A 26,807-nucleotide genomic window follows, 5' to 3' on the forward strand; every position below is an offset into this window, starting at 1 on the left:
CGGTGTGTTGGGGATCGGGGGACACGGTGTGTCGGGGATCGGGGGGCACGGTGTGTTGGGGATCGGGGGGACACGGTGTGTTGGGGATCGGGGGACACGGTGTGTCGGGGATCGGGGGGACACGGTGTGTCGGGGATCGGGGGACACGGTGTGTTGGGGATCGGGGGGACACGGTGTGTTGGGGATCGGGGGACACGGTGTGTTGGGGGGACACGGTGTGTTGGGGATCGGGGGGACCCGGTGTGTTGGGGATCGGGGGGACACGGTGTGTTGGGGGGGACACGGTGTGTTGGGGATCGGGGGACACGGTGTGTTGGGGATCGGGGGACACGGTGTGTCGGGGATCGGGGGACACGGTGTGTTGGGGATCGGGGGGACACGGTGTGTTGGGGATCGGGGGACACGGTGTGTCGGGGATCGGGGGACACGGTGTGTTGGGGATCGGGGGGACACGGTGTGTTGGGGATCGGGGGACACGGTGTGTTGGGGATCGGGGGACACGGTGTGTGGGGGATCGGGGGGACCCGGTGTGTTGGGGATCGGGGGACACGGTGTTTTGGGGATCGGGGGGACACGGTGTGTCAGGGATCGAGGGGACACGGTGTGTTGGGGACCGGGGGCACACGGTGTGTTGGGGACCGGGGGGACACGGTGTGTTGGGGATCAGGGGGACACGGTGTGTCGGGGATCAGGGGACACGGTGTGTTGGGGGGACACGGTGTGTTGGGGATCGGGGGACACGGTGTGTTGGGGGGACACGGTGTGTTGGGGATCGGGGGACACGGTGTGTTGGGGATCGGGGGACATGGTGTGTCGGGGATCGGGGGGACACGGTGTGTTGGGGATCGGGGGACACGGTGTGTTGGGGATCGGGCAGACACGGTGTGTTGGGGATCGGGGGACACGGTGTGTTGGGGATCGGGGGACACCGTGTGTTGGGGATCGCGGGACACGGTGTGTTGGGGATCGGGGGACACGGTGTGTCGGGGATCGGGGGACACGGTGTGTTGGGGATCGGGGGACATCGTGTGTTGGGGATCGCGGGACACGGTGTGTTGGGGATCGCGGGACACGGTGTGTTGGGGATCGGGGGGACACGGTGTGTTGGGGATCGCGGGACACGGTGTGTTGGGGATCGCGGGACACGGTGTGTTGGGGATCGGGGGGACACGGTGTGTTGGGGATCGGGGGGACACGGTGTGTTGGGGATCGGGTGGACACGGTGTGTTGGGGAGCACACGGTGTGTCGTGGATCGGGGGGACACGGTGTGTTGGGGATCGGGGGCACACGGTGTGTCGGGGATCGGGGGGACACGGTGTGTCGGGGATCGGGGGGACACGGTGTGTCGGGGATTGGGGGACACGGTGTGTTGGGGGGGGACACGGTGTGTTGGGGGGCACACGGTGTGTCGCGGATCGGGGGGTCACGGTGTGTCGGGGATCGGGGGGACACGGTGTGTCGGGGATCGGGGGGACACGGTGTGTCGGGGATCGGGGGGACACGGTGTGTTGGGGATCGGGGGGACACGGTGTGTCGGGGGGACACGGTGTGTTGGGGATCGGGGGACACGGTGTGTCGGGGATCGGGGGACACGGTGTGTCGGGGATCGGGGGACATGGTGTGTTGGGGGGACACGGTGTGTTGGGGATCGGGGGGACACGGTGTGTCGGGGATCGGGGGACACGGTGTGTTGGGGATCGGGGACACGGTGTGTTGGGGGGCACACGGTGTGTCGCGGATCGGGGGGACACGGTGTGTTGGGGATCGGGGGGACACGGTGTGTTGGGGATCGGGCGGACACGGTGTGTTGGGGATTGGGGGGACACGGTGTGTCGGGGATCGGGGGGACACGGTGTGTTGGGGATCGGGCGGACACGGTGTGTTGGGGATTGGGGGGACACGGTGTGTCGGGGATCGGGGGGACACGGTGTGTCGGGGATCGGGGACACGGTGTGTCGGGGATCGGGGGGACACGGTGTGTCCGGGATCGGGGGACACGGTGTGTTGGGGGGCACACGGTGTGTCGGGGATCGGGGGGACACAGTGTGTTGGGGGGGACACGGTGTGTTGGGGGGCACACGGTGTGTCGGGGATCGGGGGGACACGGTGTGTTGGGGGGGACACGGTGTGTTGGGGATTGGGGGGACACGGTGTGTTGGGGGGGACACGGTGTGTTGGGGGGCACACGGTGTGTCGGGGATCGGGGGGACACGGTGTGTTGGGGGGGACACGGTGTGTTGGGGGGCACACGGTGTGTCGGGGATCGGGGGGACACGGTGTGTCAGGGATCGGGGGACACGGTGTGTCGGGGATCGGGGGACACGGTGTGTTGGGGATCGGGGGACACGGTGTGTTGGGGGGCACACGGTGTATCGGGGGGGACACGGTGTGTTGGGGGGCACACGGTGTATTGGGGGGACACGGTGTGTTGGGGGGCATGCGGTGTATTTGGGGGACACACGGTGTGTTGGGGATCGGGGGACACGGTGTGTTGGGGATCGGGGGACACGGTGTGTTGGGGGGCACACGGTGTATTGGGGGGGACACGGTGTGTTGGGGGGCACACGGTGTGTTGGGGGGCACACGGTGTGTCGCGGAACGGGGGACACGGTGTGTTGGGGGGCACGCAGTGTATTGGGGGGGGACACGGTGTGTTGGGGGGCACACGGTGTATTGGGGACACACGGTGTGTCGCGGATCGGGGGGACACGGTGTGTCGGGGATCGGGGGACACGGTGTGTTGGGGATCGGGGGGACACGGTGTGTCGGGGATCGGGCGACACGGTGTGTCGGGGATCGGGGGACACGGTGTGTTGGGGATCGGGGGACACGGTGTGTTGGGGGGGACACGGTGTGTTGGGGATCGGGGAGACACGGTGTGTTGGGGATCGGGGGACACGGTGTGTTGGGGATCGGGGGGACACGGTGTGTTGGGGATCGGGGGGACACGGTGTGTTGGGGATCGGGGGGACACGGTGTGTTGGGGATCGGGGGACACGGTGTGTTGGGGGGGAGACGGTGTGTTGGGGATCGGGGGGACCCGGTGTGTTGGGGATCGGGGGACACGGTGTGTTGGGGATCGGGGGACACGGTGTGTTGGGGGGGACACGGTGTGTTGGGGATCGGGGAGACACGGTGTGTTGGGGATCGGGGGGACACGGTGTGTTGGGGATCGGGGGGACACGGTGTGTTGGGGATCGGGGGACACGGTGTGTTGGGGGGGAGACGGTGTGTTGGGGATCGGGGGGACCCGGTGTGTTGGGGATCGGGGGACACGGTGTGTTGGGGATCGGGCAGACACGGTGTGTTGGGGATCGGGGGACACGGTGTGTTGGGGATCGGGGGACACCGTGTGTTGGGGATCGCGGGACACGGTGTGTTGGGGATCGGGGGACACGGTGTGTCGGGGATCGGGGGACACGGTGTGTTGGGGATCGCGGGACACGGTGTGTTGGGGATCGGGGGACACGGTGTGTTGGGGATCGGGGGACACGGTGTGTCGGGGATCGGGGGGACACGGTGTGTTGGGGATCGGGGGACACGGTGTGTTGGGGATCGGGCAGACACGGTGTGTTGGGGATCGGGGGACACGGTGTGTTGGGGATCGGGGGACACCGTGTGTTGGGGATCGCGGGACACGGTGTGTTGGGGATCGGGGGACACGGTGTGTCGGGGATCGGGGGACACGGTGTGTTGGGCATCGGGGGACATCGTGTGTTGGGGATCGCGGGACACGGTGTGTTGGGGATCGCGGGACACGGTGTGTTGGGGATCGGGGGGACACGGTGTGTTGGGGATCGCGGGACACGGTGTGTTGGGGATCGCGGGACACGGTGTGTTGGGGATCGGGGGGACACGGTGTGTTGGGGATCGGGGGGACACGGTGTGTTGGGGATCGGGGGGACACGGTGTGTTGGGGAGCACACGGTGTGTCGTGGATCGGGGGGACACGGTGTGTTGGGGATCGGGGGCACACGGTGTGTCGGGGATCGGGGGGACACGGTGTGTTGGGGATCGGGGGGACACGGTGTGTCGGGGATTGGGGGACACGGTGTGTTGGGGGGGGACACGGTGTGTTGGGGGGCACACGGTGCGTCGCGGATCGGGGGGTCACGGTGTGTCGGGGATCGGGGGGACACGGTGTGTCGGGGATCGGGGGGACACGGTGTGTTGGGGATCGGGGGGACACGGTGTGTCGGGGATCGGGGGGACACGGTGTGTTGGGGATCGGGGGACACGGTGTGTCGGGGATTGGGGGACACGGTGTGTTGGGGGGACACACGGTGTGTTGGGGATCGGGGGGACACGGTGTGTTGGGGATCGGGGGACACGGTGTGTTGGGGATCGGGGGACACGGTGTGTCGGGGATCGGGGGGACACGGTGTGTTGGGGATCGGGGGACCCGGTGTGTTGGGGATCGGGGGGACACGGTGTGTCGGGAATCGGGGGACACGGTGTGTTGGGGATCGGGGGGACACGGTGTGTTGGGGATCGGGGAGACACGGTGTGTTGGGGATCGGGGGACCCGGTGTGTTGGGGATCGGGGGGACACGGTGTGTCGGGAATCGGGGGACACGGTGTGTTGGGGATCGGGGGGACACGGTGTGTTGGGGATCGGGGGGACACGGTGTGTCGGGGATCGGGGGGACACGGTGTGTTGGGGATCGGGGGACACGGTGTGTTGGGGATCGGGGGACACGGTGTGTTGGGGATCGGGGGCACGGTGTGTTGGGGATCGGGGGACACGGTGTGTTGGGGATCGGGGGTACACGGTGTGTTGGGGATCGGGGGACACGGTGTGTCGGGGATCGGGGGACACGGTGTGTTGGGGGGGCCACGGTGTGTCGGGGATCAGGGGGACACGGTGTGTTGGGGATCGGGGGGACACGGTGTGTTGGGGATCGGGGGACACGGTGTGTTGGGGATCGGGGGGACACGGTGTGTTGGGGATCGGGGGGACACGGTGTGTCGGGGATCGGGGGGACACGGTGTGTCGGGGATCGGGGGACACGGTGTGTTGGGGATCGGGGGGACACGGTGTGTTGGGGATCGGGGGACACGGTGTGTTGGGGATCGGGGGACACGGTGTGTTGGGGATCGGGGGACACGGTGTGTTGGGGATCGGGGGACACGGTGTGTTGGGGATCGGGGGGACACGGTGTGTTGGGGATCGGGGGACACGGTGTGTTGGGGATCGGGGGACACGGTGTGTTGGGGATCGGGGGACACGGTGTGTTGGGGATCGGGGGACACGGTGAGTTGGGGGGGGACACGGTGTGTTGGGGATCGGGGGGACACGGTGTGTTGGGGATCGGGGGACACGGTGTGTTGGGGATCGGGGGGACACGGTGTGTTGGGGATCGGGGGACACGGTGTGTCGGGGATCGGGGGGACACGGTGTGTTGGGGATCGGGGGACCCGGTGTGTTGGGGATCGGGGGGACACGGTGTGTCGGGAATCGGGGGACACGGTGTGTTGGGGATCGGGGGGACACGGTGTGTTGGGGATCGGGGGGACACGGTGTGTTGGGGATCGGGGGGACACGGTGTGTTGGGGATCGGGGGACACGGTATGTTGGGGATCGGGGGGACACGGTGTGTTGGGGATCGGGGGCACGGTGTGTTGGGGATCGGGGGACACGGTGTGTTGGGGGGACACGGTGTATTGGGAATCGGGGGACACGGTGTGTTGGGGATCGGGGGACACGGTGTGTTGGGGGGGGACACGGTGTGTTGGGAATCGGGGGACACGGTGTGTTGGGGATCGGGGGACACGGTGTGTTGGGAATCGGGGGACACGGTGTGTTGGGGATCGGGGGACACGGTGTGTTGGGAATCGGGGGACACGGTGTGTTGGGGATCGGGGGGACACGGTGTGTCGGGGATCGGGCGGACACGGTGTGTCGGGGATCGGGCGGACACGGTGTGTCGGGGATCGGGGGGACACGGTGTGTTGGGGATCGGGGGGACACGGTGTGTCGGGGATCGGGGGGACACGGTGTGTCGGGGATCGGGGGGACACGGTGTGTTGGGGATCGGGGGACACGGTGTGTTGGGGATCGGGGGGACATGGTGTGTTGGGGATCGGGGGGACACGGTGTGTTGGGGGGACACACGGTGTGTTGGGGATTGGGGGACACGGTGTGTTGGGGATCGGGGGACACGGTGTTTTGGGGATCGGGGGGACACGGTGTGTTGGGGGGACACGGTGTATTGGGAATCGGGGGACACGGTGTGTTGGGGATCGGGGGGACCCGGTGTGTTGGGGATCGGGGGACACGGTGTGTCGGGGATCGGGCGGACACGGTGTGTCGGGGATCGGGGGGACACGGTGTGTTGGGGATCGGGGGGACACGGTTTGTCGGGGATCGGGGGGACACGGTGTGTTGGGGATCGGGGGACACGGTGTGTTGGGGATCGGGGGACACGGTGTGTTGGGGATCGGGGGGACACGGTGTGTTGGGGATCGGGGGGACACGGTGTGTTGGGGGGACACACGGTGTGTTGGGGATTGGGGGACACGGTGTGTTGGGGATCGGGGGACACGGTGTTTTGGGGATCGGGGGGACACGGTGTGTTGGGGGGACACGGTGTATTGGGAATCGGGGGACACGGTGTGTTGGGGATCGGGGGGACCCGGTGTGTTGGGGATCGGGGGACACGGTGTTTTGGGGATCGGGGGGACACGGTGTGTTGGGGGGACACGGTGTATTGGGAATCGGGGGACACGGTGTGTCGGGGATCGGGGGGACCCGGTGTGTTGGGGATCGGGGGACACGGTGTTTTGGGGATCGGGGGGACACGGTGTGTCAGGGATCGAGGGGACACGGTGTGTTGGGGATCGGGGGGACACGGTGTGTTGGGGATCAGGGGGACACGGTGTGTCGGGGATCAGGGGACACGGTGTGTTGGGGGGACACGGTGTGTTGGGGATCGGGGGACACGGTGTGTTGGGGGGACACGGTGTGTTGGGGATCGGGGGACACGGTGTGTTGGGGATCGGGGGACACGGTGTGTTGGGGATCGGGGGACATGGTGTGTCGGGGATCGGGGGGACACGGTGTGTTGGGGATCGGGGGACACGGTGTGTTGGGGATCGGGCAGACACGGTGTGTTGGGGATCGGGGACACGGTGTGTTGGGGATCGGGGGACACCGTGTGTTGGGGATCGCGGGACACGGTGTGTTGGGGATCAGGGGACACGGTGTGTCGGGGATCGGGGGACACGGTGTGTTGGGGATCGGGGGACATCGTGTGTTGGGGGGCACACGGTGTGTCGCGGATCGGGGGGTCACGGTGTGTCGGGGATCGGGGGGACACGGTGTGTCGGGGATCGGGGGGACACGGTGTGTTGGGGGGGACACGGTGTGTTGGGGATCGGGGGACACGGTGTGTTGGGGATCGGGGGACACGGTGTGTTGGGGATCGGGGGACACGGTGTGTCGGGGATCGGGGGGACACGGTGTGTTGGGGATCGGGGGACACGGTGTGTTGGGGATCGGGGGACACGGTGTGTTGGGGATCGGGGGGACACGGTGTGTTGGGGATCGGGGGATCCGGTGTGTTGGGGATCGGGGGGACACGGTGTGTCGGGAATCGGGGGACACGGTGTGTTGGGGATCGGGGGGACACGGTGTGTTGGGGATCGGGGGGACACGGTGTGTCGGGGATCGGGGGGACACGGTGTGTTGGGGATCGGGGGACACGGTGTGTTGGGGATCGGGGGCACGGTGTGTTGGGGATCGGGGGACACGGTGTGTTGGGGATCGGGGGTACACGGTGTGTTGGGGATCGGGGGACACGGTGTGTCGGGGATCGGGGGACACGGTGTGTTGGGGGGACACGGTGTGTCGGGGATCAGGGGGACACGGTGTGTTGGGGATCGGGGGACACGGTGTGTTGGGGATCGGGGGACACACGGTGTGTTGGGGATCGGGGGACACGGTGTGTTGGGGGGGACATGGTGTGTTGGGGATCGGGGGACACAGTGTGTTGGGGGGGACATGGTGTGTTGGGGATCGGGGGGACACGGTGTGTTGGGGATCGGGGGGACACGGTGTGTTGGGGATCGGGGGGACACGGTGTGTTGGGGATCGGGGGACACGGTGTGTTGGGGGGGACATGGTGTGTTGGGGATCGGGGGGACACGGTGTGTTGGGGATCGGGGGGACACGGTGTGTTGGGGATCGGGGGGACACGGTGTGTCGGGGATCGGGGGGACACGGTGTGTTGGGGATCGGGGGGACACGGTGTGTTGGGGATCGGGGGGACACGGTGTGTTGGGTATCGGGGGGACACGGTGTGTTGGGGATCGGGGGACACGGTGTGTTGGGGATCGGGGGGACACGGTGTGTTGGGTATCGGGGGGACACGGTGTGTTGGGGATCGGGGGACATGGTGTGTTGGGGATCGGGGGACACGGTGTGTTGGGCGGACACGATGTTTTGGGGATTGGGGGGGACATGGTGTGTTGGGGATCGGGGGGATACGGTGTGTTGGGGATCGGGGGACACAATGTGTTGGGGGGGGACACGGTGTGTTGGGGATCGGGGGGACACGGTGTGTTGGGGATCGGGGGACACAATGTGTTGGGGGGGGACACGGTGTGTTGGGGATCGGGGGGACACGGTGTGTTGGGGATCGGGGGACACGGTGTGTCGGGGATCGGGGGGACACGGTGTGTTGGGGATCGGGGGACACGGTGTGTTGGGGGGGACACGGTGTGTTGGGGGGGACACGGTGTGTTGGGGATCGGGGGGACACGGTGTGTTGGGGATCGGGGGACACGGTGTGTTGGGGATCGGGGGACACGGTGTGTTGGGGATCGGGGGACACGGTGTGTTGGGGATCGGGGGACACGGTGTGTTGGGGATCGGGGGACACGGTGTGTTGGGGGGGACACGGTGTGTTGGGGATTGGGGGACACGGTGTGTTGGGGGGGACACGGTGTGTTGGGGGGGACACGGTGTGTTGGGGATCGGGGGACACGGTGTGTTGGGGATCGGGGGCACATGGTGTGTTGGGGATCGGGGGGACACGGTGTGTTGGGGATCGGGGGCACATGGTGTGTTGGGGATCGGGGGACACGGTGTGTTGGGGATCGGGGGGACACGGTGTGTTGGGGATCGGGGGCACATGGTGTGTTGGGGGGGACACGATGTTTTGGGGATCGGGGGGACCCGGTGTGTTGGGGATCGGGGGACACGGTGTGTTGGGGGGGACACGGTGTGTTGGGGATCGGGGGGACACGGTGTGTTGGGGATCGGGGGACACGGTGTGTTGGGGATCGGGGGACACGGTGTGTTGGGGGGGACACGGTGTGTTGGGGGGACACGATGTTTTGGGGATCGGGGGGACCCGGTGTGTTGGGGATCGGGGGACACGGTGTGTTGGGGGGGACACGGTGTGTTGGGGATCAGGGGGACACGGTGTGTTGGGGATCGGGGGACACGGTGTGTTGGGGATCGGGGGACACGGTGTGTTGGGGATCGGGGGACACGGTGTGTTGGGGATCGGGGACACGGTGTGTCGGGGATCGGGGGACACGGTGTGTTGGGGATCGGGGGGGACACGGTGTGTTGGGGATCGGGGGCACATTGTGTGTTGGGGGGACACGGTGTGTTGGGGGGACACGATGTTTTGGGGATCGGGGGGACCCGGTGTGTTGGGGATCGGGGGGACACGGTGTGTTGGGGGGACACGATGTTTTGGGGATCAGGGGGATCCGGTGTGTTGGGGATCGGGGGACACGGTGTGTTGGGGGGGACACGGTGTGTTGGGGATCGGGGGGACACGGTGTGTCGGGGATCGGGGGGACCCGGTGTGTTGGGGATCGGGGGCACACGGTGTGTTGGGGGGGACACGGTGTGTTTTGGGGACACGATGTTTTGGGGGTACACACCAGACTCCTGCAGAATGTGACTCTGTTACATTACAAGCTGTAGTTTTCTCCTTCCACTAAACTCTTTTCTCTTAAATCTTGAATAAAATCATCATGTCGATTTAGTGGTTGAATCCCTCAAAGTCTGAACTGCAGATGCTGCAGACTTTTCACACGCGCTGACAATCCCTAGGTGTGCTGGGCCGTGCTCCCATTCCCGTGGGAAAGACCAGTTGGACGGGCTCATTTCAGCCTGTTGTTGAGGCTCGAGGATCAAGTTCCATCGGCCCTCGGGCCTCTTGGTTCAGGCACTGTGTGAGCCAGGAATTGGACGCAGATCAAATCTAACCCAATTTCCCAGTCCGACTGTGCGAATATTCTTAACTGATACTTTATTGCAGTTTCTTCTTCTGTTGCTGTGGATTGTTGCGGTCTCCGTTATCACATTACTCAGTTACACTACCCCAAAATGCATCAGAGATTTATAGACAAACCAGTTGTGTCAAGGTTATTTTGCCGGACTAGTAATGCAGAGGTTATGATCAATAATCCAGAGGTTGTGCAGTTACCTGTATCTCGACGAGTTTGTGAATACTGTTAATTGATCGTGGCTGTGAAGTTGCAAGAATTCCGTTTTTTGAAGATAAAAAATTATGTTCATTAACACTCGTCGAGGTTTTCACCTGTGTCTCACAAAAACTATATGTCCTGTTAAAAGAAAGTGTGAATTACAATCATCAGAGAAATAGATTCATTTTATAAAGAGTTGATTTGTCAGAAGTGTTACAATGGATTTTTCATAACCAATTGCACTTCTAATTTCATTGTAAATATATTATATAATCAGATTTACCATTTTAAAAATCACCTCATACCCATTCTATTGCTATACTTTATACCTAGAATGCAAATCAACCTGCTGGTTATGGCTTTAGCTGTTGACAAATACCCAATGTATTTTGGGACATGACGTGGGGCGAGTGGAGCGAGCTCGGGGGGGGAACAGGTGACTTTGGACCAATGGAAGCTCTCCCCTCTGGTGTAATATAGCACCCTCTAGTGGCCTACTGTGCTAATGCAACTGGTGAGGTATACGATAAAAGGATCATGTGAGAAGGTCACATGACAAGGTCCAATAGAACCAACTTGTGTATGTATGTGTTTGTGATGTTGTAAAGAATATATAACGTTGGATGAAGATGGGATAATCAGATTCCCTAGATGAAATTTTTGTTGGTGGATGTCCCAGCCAACCAACAGAGAGACTTTGAGACGTTCTTTGTATTGCAGCAGATCTAAAAAAGCCAAAGTAAATTACAAGCACACTTGGCTGAACTGAAGATCCCAGATGGCCCCGTCGATGGGAATAATGGGGAGCTTGGGTGAGTTCCATCGCAACTGAGAGACTTTCTGAGCGTATGTGGAGTGGCTAGACATGTTTTTCACCGCAAATGGGATTGTTGGAGTCCACGATGATTAAAACTGTAACCGGGTGGTGTTAGAAAGGAAACGGAGATTTTCCTGACTGAAGCAGACCCCGAGGTGTATGAAACCCTAAAAAATGTGCTTGTTACTGTCAAGCCAAAGGACACACCACTGACAGAGATTCTAACGCACTACAACTCCTTATCTCGGGGAAACGCTCGTGATCCACAGCGCTAATGGCCGGTACTAAGCAAATGAATTTCTAGCCCTGTAGAAATTAAAATAAAAAAGGAGGAGGTTGATAAATAAGGTTGATAATGTTGTGGAAGATTATCTCTTAGTTTATAATACTCTTGTTTTTGGTACTGTACCATGTAAACGTTCAAGCAACAAATTGCCTGCTTAAAACAAAAGGCATATTTAGACCCCAATGTTCATTGACCCTGAGTCATGAAGATAGGGGAAGTAGAGAAACGGACGGTTGAAAAGGCAAACAGATGTATATCGCTTGTACTAATAACAGGAAGATAGTTCCTTGTTTTTCTGCTGATGCGAGGAAAATAACCCCACTTGTGTGTGTGTATGCTAGTTAACCTTTGACTTACCACAATGTAAAGATAGATTGTCATAGCATTACCATATAGGATAAGACATTACAAAAATGTTAGATAATTGGACAATGGTGTAAGGGGGCAGGACCGCCCCCAAAGGTATAATTGTAACTTGGAAACTTCGCTCGGAGAGGTGTGGCAAAGCTGCAGAGTTTCCCCACTTCTCCCAGAGCGCTCTGTATGAATAAACTGTGACGTTTTCTTTCACTGTACTCGGACTTGGTGTGGAATTTATTTCCCTTACAGATTTAGCGCTGCGAGCAGGGTGAATACGGTCGCCTCAGGTCGCCTAGCCGGTGGAGAGGGACGAGTAGTCAAGGTTTGACCATCCAGTCAATTGGGCCCCAGAACAGGGCGACCCCTGAGCCCCGATTCACCAAAGAACAAAACGTCCGTGAACGGTGAGAAAAACCACAGTTGAGCCGCGGGTTAGAGGCTAAGCTAGCTTGGTATGAGTGATGTGTGAAAGAAACGAGTGTTCCCCGCCACCTCGATTGTCACAAACTATCTCAGTCACCTAACTTGAGCCGGAATTAAGAGGGCGAATGCCCCACGTGAAGGCCAAGGATTAAGGTCGAAGGGAACATCGAGAGGGCAAAGTGGCGACGGAAAAGTGGAACAGTGAGTGAAGTAGGGACTAATCTCCTTGTGACTTAGGTCGGGACATTGGGGGTCGTGTGTAGAACAATTAATGTGGTTGTAGTAAGTTGCGGGTGCAGCTGGAAAAGATCGTAGTGGGTCGCGGAGGCGCCATTTTTAACGAATCGCAAGTGTGTTGAAACACCTCTGACGATAGAGACTGCAAGTCCTGAACGGACCGCTGACAGTAGTAAGACCGTGACGGGAGACTACGATGAGTGCTAAGGAAACGGAGAGGGCCCCGCCTAGGGTCCCTCACCAGACTATACATGACCGAAAGGACGGATGGGCCCCGACGGGAAAAAAAAAAGTGTGAAAGAACAGAGAGAGTGGTGGGAGACACAGAAACAGAAAGAAAAACTGGGACATTTGAGATGACGAAAAGCAGCCCTCAAAGCCTACGTGCTAGACTCCGTTCTAGTTATGAAAAGAAAGGATAAAGATGCAGCCTTGAAAGAAAACAAATTGAACGAAATTGAAAGAAAAAGTGTCTTCGATTGTCTGAATTAACAAAGTTACCGAGAGACGAGCCCTCTGTGTAAAATACCAAAACCCAATTTGAAGAAAGGAGATCAAAAAAAAAGGACATAACTTACTAAATACTTGTTGATATTGGCTGTGAAAAAAAAATATATTGGTTTAATTGAAAAGATTTTTGGAAGAGGTAAAAGACACTCTCCATTGAAAATGATTTTAAATTACAAGAGAGTTTCATTGCAGTTGGAAAAGATTTCCAGAATAGACGTGTTTATCAAGAAAAGTCCCGAACAGTCTAAACAAGCAGGAGGGTTTTGAAAATAACGAGGAGAAGAGATCTAAGCTATGCGAACTCAGCACAGAAAGAAAAATTGGGAATTAGGAAATCTTACTGATTTTAAAATTCTTATAGGAAATGTTGGAATGCATACAGCTTGTGTGAAAATTGAAGCTCGGTAAACAAAATAGCTGTTAAAAATGTGTGGTAGTCGTTTTAAATCAATTAAAAAAAAATCTTTGGCAAGTACTTGAATTAGAAGTTAAGGAAAAAATTGAAATTTAATCTAAAATGCTGCCTGTCCTGATGAGAAGACTTCTATTATGACGACTTTACGAATGATTTCTGCTGTTTTAACGGATTCTTAATTTCTAAGCAAGTTTTGAAAGCACAAAGACTTAAAAAAAAATGAAATTCGGATGATTACGTGAAGTCACGTAATGACATCAGGCCTTCTTACAAACCTGTAAAGAAGTTAACCCTTTCCATTGACAACTGGTTTATATTGGACATTATTCATTTGGATTTCTTAATAGAATAAAGAAGACTCACCTGACAGATAAAGGAAATGGTGGGATAGTCAGAATAAAATAAAACAGAACTAACCCATGTAATAATACTTGCCTGATACAAATAATGAAAACATTATTCTAGGAACAGACTTAATAAGGGAATTTAAACTATTAATAGACGCCGAGCTTAACAAAATAATCTGGCCGCAAGCGGATGGACGTAAAAGCAAGTACTCTGCACCCTTACGAAACATTGCGAAAATGGGCAGTGCTAAACCACTGGCCCGTGATTAGGGATAAGAGTCGGGGGTAGACGGGGTGATATGCGAGGCCCTAGAGCCGGTATGGGCCAAAACAAAGCAGAACACGGGCCTCGTTGACATGACGCCGGTTAACGTCCCAGGGCCAGAACATAAGGGACATAGGAGAAAACCCGGCAGAAGGCCTCCTGGGGGCAGTGAAGCCACACCAGTGGAGAAAGGATGGATGCATTAAGCAGACATTACTGGAACTACACCATGGAGTGGCCCATACAGACAGGGGACCCATGATGGAGTGGCTCACGAGAAGATTGATGGTGGTCCGGAATGGGGCGGGATATAGCCAAACACTGTCAGCGCTGTATAACATGTGCGCAACATAACCCTGGCAAGCCAGTTAGGATACGGATGGCCCATCAACCGAGACCAAGGGGGCCATGGGAAAATATACAGATAGATTTCACCGGGCCACTGCCGGACTCGTGGGGGAAAAGATACTGCTTGGTGGTAATTGACCAATTCACTCGGTGGGTGGAAGCGTTCCCCACACGAAATTGTACGGCCACTACAGTGGCCAGGACACTGGCCGAGGAGATCATCCCCAGATGAGGGGTGCCGGTGCAAATGGATTCGGATCAGGGCACCCACTTCACGGGAGGGGTAATAAAGGCAGTGTGTAAACTGATGGGGATAAGGCAGAAATTTCACATCCCATACCATCTCGAGAGCTCGGGGATGGTAGAATGGATGAATCGAACCCTCAAGGTGGCGATTACAAAGGTAATCCGAGAAACCGGGAGGACCTGGGTTGATGTGTTGGCCCTCATTCTAATGAAGTTAAGAGCGATCCCAAACAGGATGACTGGGCTGTCCCCCTATGAGCTAATGACGGGTAGAGCAATGCAACTCCCAGAAGGGATCGTTACAGGGGGGACTGATGTGGGACCCTTAAGGGATAGGATCAGGAGGTACGTCCTGGAAATGAGCAACAGTCTGAAGGAGATGAGAATGCAGGTCAGGGATAATCAGCTCCGACAGGACGAGAAATTAGAATCCACCGCCCTACCAGATATTCCCCAGGCAGGGACCCGCGTAATGGTAAAGGTCATCGCTGGGAAGCCTGGTTTTGCACCAAAATGGATAGAACCGTACGAGGTTATGATTAGTGGAGATGCATGTGCCTGCGTCGATATGAGAGGACGGGGGTAGTGGAAACACTGGACCCAGCTTAAGGTATTCGAGCCGAAAAACTAATGCCTGTAGTATCCACTATTCTTTGATTCGCCCACAGGTCAATAGAGACACTACAAGCAACATATACAGCCATTTTGCCTTTGACTAGTTGTGAATATAGAGTGATAAGATGAAACTGTGTGCCACAGTCTGTATAGTAGCATTGATGTATGTTGAGTCCAGCGTGTGGGAAGTGAGACTGAAGCGAGAGCCCCATGTAAACACCTTTTTTGTATATGTCTTATGTTTATGCACGAAATGGGAACTTTTCTAGTTGCTGGGTGTGCTCACATATCCCTATACATTCCAAAGGGGGAATTCCTTTGCGCCCCGTTCCGCTGACCCTAACTGAGACTGTCAAGTGGCTTCTGAGCCAGAATGGCACGGGAGGAGGGGGGGCCAATGCAAGAACGAAGGATGAAAGGCGGGTCGAGAGAGGGATCATGGAGGGCAGGAGGACCATCATACCGCTACCGTGTGGACAACCACGGGGACATCACCGAGTGGGAGAGTGCTGGGTACCCCATTAGTCAAACGTTCCAGGGATGGTACCAACCACCCGATGACCATAAAAGGGGGCCCCCATTCCTAGTCCTGACCAATACCTCGGGGATCGGGAGGCCAACCGGGACCATATCTTTAACCCGAAACGACACCAGCAGAAAGGGACATATCATAGGGTACAGCGATTGCCCACACAACCTCAATATCACAACAGGCACACGGGTCACCATCCTCTCACGCCTTCCGAATAAAACAGGTGGAGGTCTGTGGGCCCAGTCTTGGGACCCCAGACAATATATGAAATGGCAGCGTATAACGGCACGTATTTTGTGTGCGCGCATAGGGCATATCCCTGGTTACCCAGGCGATGGACAGGGTCCTGTTATTTGGGATATGTGGTCCCCTTTGTCAGACAGGTTTGTACCCTGGCAGAGGTGCGTACACCAGGTCGATGAAGACGAGTGATTACCCCGGTAGAAAGACTCTTTGGAGTTGTGATGTTCCCATACGGGATCGGGAGCACCATGGATGAACTAAGAAACGTAGAGAGGGTTCTGGAACAAATAGATAACGACACTGCCGACGCGATGGAGAGCATAAAAGCTGAAATGATAGCCATATGTACGACCGTACTTCAGAACTGAATGGCCCTAGATTACGTATTGGCCCAGAACAGAGGCACTTGCGCATTGATTGGGGCCGAATGTTGCACTTATATACCTGATAATTCGGAGAATATAACCAACCTAGCCGACCATATAAGGAGAGAAGTGAGGAAACTAACTACCCCGGATGGTGAAGTTGGCTGGCTGGGGGGATGGATGTCTAAGTTGGGACAAAGTATTGTACAGGGTCTGATTTTGATTGTGGGCATATGCCTGGCCTTGTACCTTGCGGTAATGATGATTAAGATATGTATGTCCAAGTTATGTACCGCGATACCCATAGCTGTCGGGACTTACATCAACGATACAACAACCCGACTTCCACCCGCAACATATCAGAAGCTGCACCTCCATTTGCAGCAGTACCACCAGCTCCAGGCTCGTCCAAGGACCCTGGCACAAGACGATGAGGCAGTTCGGATGTAAGATTGGATTTTCTTATCCGCATGAGATGGGAAAAGATCAACAGGAGGTACTGTTGTGGAAGATTATCTCTTAGTTTATAATACTCTTGTTTTTGGTACTGTACCATGTAAACGTTCAAGCAACAAATTGCCTGCTTAAAACAAAAGACACATTTAGACCCCAATGTTCGTTGACCCTGAGTCATGAAGATAGGGGAAGTAGGGAAACGGACGGTTGAAAAGGCAAACAGATGTATATCGCTTGTACTAATAACAGGAAGATAGTTCCTTGTTTTTCTGCTGATGTGAGGAAAATAACCCCACTTGTGTGTGCGTATAACCTTTGACTTACCACAATGTAAAGATAGATTGTCATAGCATTACCATATAGGGTAAGACGTTACAAAAATGTTAGATAATTGGACAATGGTGTAAGGGGGCGGGACCGCTCCCAAAGGTATAATTGTAACTTGGAAACTTCGCTCGGAGAGAAGGTGTGGCGAAGCTGCGGAGTTTCCCACTTCTCCCAGAGCGCTCTGTACGAATAAACTGTGACGCTTTCCTTCACCGTACTCGGACTTGGTGTGGAATTTATTTCCCTTACAATAATATAAAGAAGCAAGCTGGATACAGAAAGAGCAGAGGGAAGCTGGAGAAGGGGCAAAGAGAGAGTGTTAGAATAGATTAGCAGCGAACATAAAAAGGAACATCAAAGTCTTTTTATCAACATTTAAATAGTAAAATGGTTGTCAAAGGAAGGGTGGGGCTGATTACAGACCAAAAGGGCGACATTCTTGTGGAGGCAGAGGACATGGCTGAGGTTCTGGATCAATACTTTCATCTGTCCTCACTAGAGAAGAGGATGCTGCCAATATCACTGTAAGATAAAAATACATAAAGAGGAGGCAGTTAAAAGATTGGCCTGGGTGGGGAGCCTCCTCAGTTATTGAGGGAAGTAAGAGTGGAAATTGCAGAGGTTCTGGGCACAATATCGAAAGCTCCTTGGACACGGGGAGTGGTGCCAGAGGGCTGGAGGGCTACAAATGTTACACAACTGAAGAGAGATAGATAAACAAAGACAAGAGTAATGGTCACTTGGAAAAATATGGATTAATAATTGGAAGTCAGCACGGACTTGTTAAAGGCAAATCGTGTTTGGCTAACCTGATCGAGGTCTTTGATGAGGTTTTGGAGAGCGTGGATGAGGGCAGTGTGGTTAATGATGTGTACATGGACTTTCAAAATGTGTTTGATAAAGTACCCCATAATAGGCTTGTTAGTAAAATTACAGCCCGTGTGATTAACGGGGCAGTGGCTGCGTGGATACAGAACTGGCTAAGGGACAGGGAGCAGAGAGTAGAAGTGAACGGTTCTGACTGCAGGGTGGTGTTCCCCCAGGGGTCGGTCGCAGCAAGAAAGAAAAGAAAGACAGTCTTGCATTTATATAGCACCTTTCACGACCACTGGACGTCCCAAAGCACTTTACAGCCAATGAAGCACTTTTGAAGTGCAGTCACTGTTGTAATGTGGGAAACGCGGCAGCCAATTTGCGCACAGCAAGCTCCCACAAACAGCAATGTGATAATGACCGGATAATCTGTTATAGTGATATTGATTGAGGGATAAATATTGGCCAGGTCACCTCTGCTCTTTTTCAAAATAGTGCCATGGGATCTTTTACGTTAACCTGAGGGAGCAGACAGGGACTCGGTTTAACATCTCATCCGAAAGGTGGCACCTCTGACAGTGTGGCACTCCTTCAGCACTGCACGGGGAGTGTCAACATAATTTTTGTGCTCAAATCTCTGGAGTGGGCCTTGTCAGCGGTCCAAGTCAGCATGGATTTATGAAAGGGAAATCATGCTTGACAAATCTTCTGGAATTTTTTGAACATGTAACAAGTAGAGTGGACAAGGGAGAACCAGTGGATGTGGTGTATTTAGACTTTCAAAAGGTTTTTGACAAGGTCCCACACAAGAGATTGGTGTGCAAAATTAAAGCACATGGTATTGGGGGTAATGTACTGACGTGGATAGAGAACTGGTTGGCAGACAGGAAGCATAGAGTCGGGATAAATGGGTCCTTTTCAGAATGGCAGGCAGTGACCAGTGAGGTGCCGCAGGGCTCAGTGCTGGGACCCCAGCTATTTACAATATACATCAATGATTTAGATGAAGGAATTGAATGTAATATCTCCAAGTTTGCAGATGACACTAAGCTAGTTGGCGGTGTGAGCTGTGAGATGGATGCTAAGAGGCTGCAGGGTGACTTGGACAGGTTAGGCGAGTGGGCAAATGCATGGCAGATGCAGTATAATGTGGATAAATGTGAGGTTATCCACTTTGGTGGCAAAAACATGAAGGCAGAATATTATCTGAATGGCGGCAGATTAGGAAAAGGGGAGGTGCAACAAGACCTGGGTGTAATGGTTCATCAGTCATTGAAAGTTGGCATGCAGGTACAGCAAGCGGTGAAGAAGGCAAATGGCATGTTGGCCTTCATAGCTAGGGGATTTGAGTATAGGAGCAGGGAGGTCTTACTGCAGTTGCATAGGGCCTTGGTGAGGCCTCACCTTGAATATTGTGTTCAGTTTTGGTCTCCTAATCTGAGGAAGGACATTCTTGCTGTTGAGGGAGTGCAGCGAAGGTTCACCAGACTGATTCCAGGGATGGCTGGACTGACATATGAGGAGAGACTGGATCAACTGGGCTTGTATCCACTGGAGTTTAGAAGAATGAGAGGGGATTTCATAGAAACATATAAAATTCGGACGGGATTGGACAGGTTAGAGGCAGGAAGAATGTTCCCGTTGCTAGGGAAGTCCAGAACCAGGGAACACAAATGAACGATAAGGGATAGGCCATTTAGGACTTAGATGAGGAGAAACTTCTTCACTCAGAGAGTGGTTAACCTGTGGAATTCCCTACCGCAGAGAGTTGTTGATGCCAGTTCATTGGCTATATTCAAGAGGGAGTTAGATGTGGGCCTTACGGCCAAAGGAATCAAAGCGTATGGAGAGAAAGCAGGAAAGGGATACTGAGGGAATGATCAGCCATGATCTTATTGAATGGCAATGCAGGCTCAAAGGGCCGAATGGCCTACTCCTGCACCTATTTTCTATGTTTCTATGTTTCTATGAACTCAGAACCTTCTGACTCAAAGGCGAGAGTGCTGCCCACTGAGCCACAGCTGACACTCGATGTGACACACTCACTGCTCAGTTTTAAGTATACTAATGAGCTGGACTTGGACATACAGGGCATAATCTCAAAGTGTGCAGATGACACGATACTCATAAATGCAGAAACCAGTGGGGAGGATAGCGATAGACCTCAGGAGGACAGAGACAGGCTGGTGAAACAGCTCGGGAGAATGAGGAGAGGCGATAAACTATATAGAATCATGGAACAGTTACAGAACAGAAGGAGGCCATTCGGCCCGTCGAACCCGTGCCGGCTCTCTGAAAGAGAACCTCAGCCAGTCCCACTCCCCCGCCCTTTCCCCGAAGCCCTGCAAAAAAAATTTCCTTCAGATACTTATCCAACTCCCTTTTGAAAGCCCTGATTGAGTATGCCTCCACCACGCTCTCAGGCCTTGCATTCCAGATCCTAACCACTCGCTGCGTAAAAATAGTTTTCCCTCGTGTCGCCTTTGGTTCTTCTGCCAATCACCTTAAATCTGTGTCCTCTGGTTCTCTCTATCTACTCTGTCCAGACCCCTCATGATTTTGAATACCTCGATCAAATCTCCTCTCAAACTTCTCTGCTCCACGGAGAATACCCCAGCTTCTCCAGTCTATCCACGTAACTGAAATCCCTCATCCCTGGAACCATTCTCGTAAATTTTTTCTGTACCCTCTCTAAGGCCTTCACATCCTTCCTAAAGTGTGGTGCCCAGAATTGGACACACTACTCCAGTTGAGGCCGAACCAGAGTTTTATACAGGCTCACCATAACTTTCTTGTTTTTGTACCCCACGGGCCTGAATTTGGTCATCGTCCCACCGGCTGATGCTGAGTATCCCGGCGCTCTCCCCTCGGTGTGAGTTTGATGAGGCCCTCACGCCGATGGTGTGAACAGACCGCTGGGGAGTGTCTGCTGGTGTACAACTCCAAAAGCGGTTGTCCCGCCCGCTCCGACCCGCTCCCTCCCGCTCCGGCCCGCTCCCTCCCGCTCCGCCCCACTCCCTCCCGCTCCCGCTCTGGCCCCCTCCCGCTCCCTCCCGGTCCCTCCCGCTCCGTCCCGCCCCCTCCCGCTCCCTCCTGGTCCCTCCCGCTCCGTCCCGCTCCCTCCCAGTCCCTCCCGCTCCGTCCCGCTCTGTCCCGCTCCTTCCCGCTCCCTCCCGCTCCGTCCCGGTCCCTCCCGCTCTGGCCTCCTCCCGCTCCCTCCCGCTCCCTCCCGCTCCCTCCCGCTCCCTTCCGCTCCGTCCCGCTCCCTCCCGCTCCCTTCCGCTCCGTCCCGCTCTGTCCCGCTCTGTCCCGCTCCGTCCCGCTCCCTCCCGATCCCTCCCGCTCCGTCCCGCTCCCTCCCGCTCCCTCCCGCTCCCTCCCTCTCCCTCCCGCTCCCTCCCGCTCCCTCCCGCTCCGGCCTGCTCCGGCCCCCTCCCGCTCCCTCCCGCTCTGGCCTGCTCCGGCCCCGTCCGCTCCCTCCCGCTCCGGCCCCCTCCGCTCGCTCCCGCTCCCTCCCGCTCCGGCCTGCTCCGGCCCCCTCCCGCTCCCTCCCGCTCCCTCCTGCTCCGGCTTGCTCCGGCCCCCTCCCGCACGCTCTGGCCCTAGCTTGTTCTGGGCGGTCCTCCGCTCCAGCAGCAGGAGAGATGGCCGTCTGGGAGCAGGTCAGACCTGAACAGTTGGTATGAAAACCTGGAAGAAAAGGCTAGTGATATGGTTTGCTTCATATCTTTGGCAACGAGTTTGTTTGATTGGGTCGTCTGATGGTTTTGTCATGGTTTATTTTTTATTTGTTGAAGATTTTTTCCCATTCCGTCCCCCACCCTACAGTGACCCAGAATCCCCCCCGCCCCCCCCACAGTGACCCAGAATCCCCCGCCCCCCCCACAGTGACCTAGTATCCCACCCCCCCGACAGTGACCCAGAATCCCCCCCGATCCCGCAGTGACCCAGAATCCCCCCCCCACCACAGTGACCCAGAATCCCCCCCCCGCAGTGAACTAGTATCCCACCCCCCCCACAGTGACGCAGAATCCCCCGCCCCCCCCCACAGTGACCTAGTATCCCACCCCCCGACAGTGACCCAGAATCCCCCCCGACCCCGCAGTGACCCAGAATCCCCCCCCCCGCAGTGACCCAGAATCCCCCTCCCCACAGTGACCCAGAATCCCCCCCCCGCAGTGAACTAGTATCCCACCCCCAGCACTGTGACCCAGAATCCCCTGCCCCCACAGTGAACCAGAATCCCCCCACCCACAGTGACCCAGAATCATCTGCCCCACAGTGACCCAGAATCCCCCGCCCCCTCCCCCCCCCGCAGTGACCCAGAATCCCCCCCCACAGTGACCCAGAATCTCCCCCCCGCGTTGACCCAGAATACCCCCCCACAGTGACCCAGAATCCCTCCCCCCCCGCAGTGACCCAGAATCCCCCCTCCCCACCGTGACCCAGAATCCCCCCCCGCAGTGACCCAGAATACCCCCCCCCACAGTGACCCAGAATTCCCCCCCCCGCTGTGACCCAGAATCCTCCCTCCCCACCGTGACCCAGAAACCACCCCCCCCATCCCCGCAGTGACCCAGATTCGCCGCGTAACGCCCGTTTTTTATGCCGGGCGTTTTTTTCACATTTTTTCACCAAACCTCCGCCCAGAGTACCGTCAGGATCTTAGCGGTCCTTTTCACGGTAAATGGGTGGGACTTAGGTTTGACCAAACTTGGGCCCTGTGCCTCTATTTATGAAGCCCAGGATCCCGTATGCTATTTGAACCGTTTTCTCAACCTGCCCTGCCACCTTCAATGATTTGTGCACATATACCCCCAGGTCTCTGTGTTCATGTACCCCCTTTAGGATTGTACCCTTTAGTTTATTTTGCCTCTCCTCGTTCCTCCGACCAAAATGTATCACTTTGCACTTTTCTGCGTTAAATTTCATCTGCCACATGCCCGCCCATTCCACCAGCCTGTCTGTGTCTTGCAGTCTATCGCTATCCTCCTCACTGTTCACTACACTTCCACAGTTTGCGTCATGTGCAAATTTTGAAATTGTGCCCTGTACACCCACGTCCAAGTCATTAATATAGGTGAAGAAAAGCCGTGGTCCTATTTTAAAGGGGGTGCAGGAACAGAACGACCTGGGTACACACATCTCTGAAGATGGCAGGGCAGATTGAGAAGGCTGTTAGAGGAGCACATGCGATTGGGGATCCTTGGCTTTAGACGCATGGGGGGAATTTTAAATCCCCAAAACGGGTGGGTTGGGGTTGGGTGAGAGGTTAAAGTGTTACCAGAGGTGGGACAGACTGCGGTGAGCTAACTCCTCCCAGAAGGCGGGGGGCAGGGGGCGCTGGGGTTAATCAGCAGGAGGTTTCCTTGCCCATGCTTGACCTGAAGTCATGAGACTTCATTGGGTACAGAGTCAATGTTGAGGACTCCCAGGGCCACTCTCTCCCGACTGTATACCCTGTGCTGCCACCCCTGGTGGGTCTGTCCTGCCGGTGGGACAGGGAATACCCAGGGATGGTGATGGAGGAGGCTGGGACATTGACGGAAGGATATGATTCTATGAGTATGACTATGTCCGGCTGTTGTGTGACCAGTCTGTGGGACAGCTCTCCCAATTTTGGTACAGTCCCCAGATGTTGGTGAGGAGGACTTTGCCGGGTCGACTGGGCTGGGTGTGCTGCTGTCGTGTCCGTAACTGGTGCCGAGGTCGATGCCGGGTGGTCCGTCCGGTTTTATTCTTATTGTTTGTTGTTTCGGTTTGGTACAACTGAGTGTCTCGCTGGGCCATTTCAGAGGGCAGTTAGGATTCAACCACATTGCTGTGGGTCTGGAGTCACATATAGGCCCAGACCGGGTAAGGGCAGCAGATTTCCTTCCCTGAAGGACATTAGTGAACCAGATGGGTTTTTATAACAATCCGATAGTTTCAGGATCACCATTACTTTGAGGATATAACGAGAATGGTGGATAGAGGTGTACCGATGGATGTGGTGTATTTAGATTTCCAAAAGGCATTCGATAAGGTGCCACACAAAAGGTTACTGCAGAAGATAAAGGTATGCGGAGTCAGAGGAAATGTATCAACATGGATAGAGATTTGGCTGGCGAACAGAAAGCAGAGAGTCGGGATAAATGGGTCCTTTTCGGGTTGGAAATCGATGGTTAGTGGTGTGCCACAGGGATCGGTGCTGGGACCACAACTGTTTACAATGTACATAGATGACCTGGAAGAGGAGACAGAGTGTAGTGTAACAACATTTGCAGATGACACAAAGATTAGTGGGAAAGCGGGTTGTGTAGAGGACACAGAGAGGCTGCAAAGAGATTTAGACAGGTTAAGCGAATGGGCTAAGGTTTGGCAGATGGAATACAATGTCGGAAAGTGTGAGGTCATCCACCTTGGGAAAAAATAAGAAAAATAAACAGTAACAGGGAATATTATTTGAATGGGGAGAAATTACAACATGCTGAGGTGCAGAGGGACCTGGGGGTCCTTGTGCATGAATCCCAAAAAGTTAGTTTGCAGGTGCAGCAGGTGATCAGGAAGGCGAATGGAATGTTGGCCTTCATTGCGAGAGGGATGGAGTACAAAAGCAGGGAGGTCCTGCTGCAACTGTATAGGGTATTGGTGAGGCCACACCTGGAGTACTGCGTGCAGTTTTGGTCACCTTACTTAAGGAAGGATATACTAGCTTTGGAGGGGGTACAGAGACGATTCACTAGGCTGATTCCGGAGATGAGGGGGTTACCTTATGATGATAGATGGAGTAGACTGGGTCTTTACTCGTTGGAGTTCAGAAGGATGAGGGGTGATCTTGTAGAAACATTTAAAATCATGAAAGGGATAGACAAGATAGAGGCAGAGAGGTTGTTTCCACTGATCGGGGAGACTAGAACTCGGGGGCACAGCCTCAAAATACGGGAGAGCCAATTTAAAACCGAGTTGAGAAGGAATTTCTTCTCCCAGAGGGTTGTGAATCTGTGGAATTCTCTGCCCAAGGAAGCAGTTGAGGCTAGCTCATTGAATGTATTCAAGTCACAGATAGATAGATTTTTAACCAATAAGGGAATTAAGGGTTACGGGGAGCGGGTGGGTAAGTGGAGCTGAGTCCACGGCCAGATCAGCCATGATCTTGTTGAATGGCGGAGCAGGCTCGAGGGGCTAGATGGCCTACTCCTGTTCCTAATTCTTATGTTCTTTACTGACCCTAGCTTTTTATCCCAGGTTTATTTAATTAACTGAATTTAAATTCCCTAGCTGCCGTGGTGGGATTTGAACTCATGTCTCTGGATCATTAGTGCCGGCCTCTGGATTACTGGTCCAGGAACAGAAGCACTATGCTACCATTCCTATATTTTGGCAATATTACCAAATTTGTCTCTTTGCTAAACTAAGAGGATATTTGCACTAACGACCCTTGTGCCTGTTAAGGTAGTGGAGGATGGTTCACACACTAACATCATCAACAGTGATTCCCGGCCGCAGTTACCTGTGCCTGACCCAGGTGTCCGACTCATAAGCTTTCTCTGTGTAGTTCTCGGGCAGAAGGCCTCTGCAGCCAGTCCGATGTGATGTCCCCCGGACCCAGCCTTCACTCACATCTCGCTGCTCTGTGGGATCCACGAAGATGTAATCACTAAAATCAAGCTTCAGTTCATCCTCATTCTGAGGAATATATGGATAAAGTGCTCGTAAAATCTAGAAAAACAACATATTACATTCAGTGAGTAGATTTCTGTGAAAGGGGCCCCTGAATGTTCAGAATTACTGTGTTTATATTTGTACAAATGGCCTCTCCAGCACGAACCACAGCAGGAATATTACCCTTCAGACCATCTCAAGGGCGACGGAATGAGGGCCTTTATCTCGAGGGGATGGAATACACGGGGAGCAGTTTATATAAAGCTCGGGTCAGACCCCCCCTGGAGTCACTGTGTCCAGTCCCGGGCCCCGCCCCTCAGAGGGCGGGGCGGGGGGTATATATCGGCCTCGGAGGGGCAGCAGAACAGATTCCCCAGGATGATACCGGGGGTAAAAGGGTTACATCCCGGGGACAGGTTGCACAGACTGGGCCTGTAGCCCCTCGAGTTTAGAAGATTAAGGTGTTTAGAATCGAGGTGTTCGAGAGGATTAAAGGAGTTGATGGGGTAGAGAGAGAGAGGGAAACTATTCCCTCGGGTGTGGAGAGTCCAGAACAAGGGGACGGAACATTAAAATTACAGCCGGGCCGTTCAGTGTGATGTCAGGAAGTTTCTTCACACAGAGGGTGGGGGGTGGGAATCTGCAACTCTCTCCCCCAAATAGCTGTGGGTACTAACAATGTAAAACGGAGATTGATAGAATTTTGTTGGGTAAGGGTATTGAGGGTCACTGAACCAAGGTGGGTAGATGGAGTTAAGATACGGATCAAATCTGATCAAATTGAATGGCGGAACAGGCTCGAGGGGCTGATTGGCCTCTTACTGTTCCTTCCTAATTCTAGTCAGAAATCACAGCCACAGGTACCAGAAGCAACAGATAACAGATATTGATGCATCGCACTGAATTTGCAATGGTCGTGTCATGACCATCAGGAGGACGCTAACTGTAACCATCAGCTGTCCCAGAGAGGAGCGCGGGAGATTGCAGAGTCCCACACAAGACCCGCACAAAATGTGGGACACGTTACATCGATATCCTCGTTATCTTACTTCCACATGTCTCCACTATCCCCAAACAGGCATCCTTTACACTCACACACAGGAACACA

At 55.5% G+C, this 26,807-nt stretch overlaps 1 protein-coding gene across 1 annotated transcript in view; it reads right to left on the bottom strand.

The window, feature by feature from the left end:
* LOC139275516 (ubiquitin-associated and SH3 domain-containing protein A-like) overlaps positions 1-26,807 on the bottom strand; it is a 156,540-nt gene that overhangs the window by 56,515 nt on the left and 73,218 nt on the right. Inside the window, exons 6-7 of the mRNA XM_070892687.1 lie at positions 25,548-25,756; positions 10,450-10,588 (exon numbers count right to left, since the gene is read on the bottom strand). Coding sequence (XP_070748788.1) covers positions 10,450-10,588; positions 25,548-25,756 — 348 coding nt within the window. The remainder of the gene's footprint in view (positions 1-10,449; positions 10,589-25,547; positions 25,757-26,807) is intronic.

Source organism: Pristiophorus japonicus, chromosome 11, assembly GCF_044704955.1.
Source record: "Pristiophorus japonicus isolate sPriJap1 chromosome 11, sPriJap1.hap1, whole genome shotgun sequence".
In the NCBI taxonomy this organism is placed as follows: domain Eukaryota; kingdom Metazoa; phylum Chordata; class Chondrichthyes; family Pristiophoridae; genus Pristiophorus; species Pristiophorus japonicus.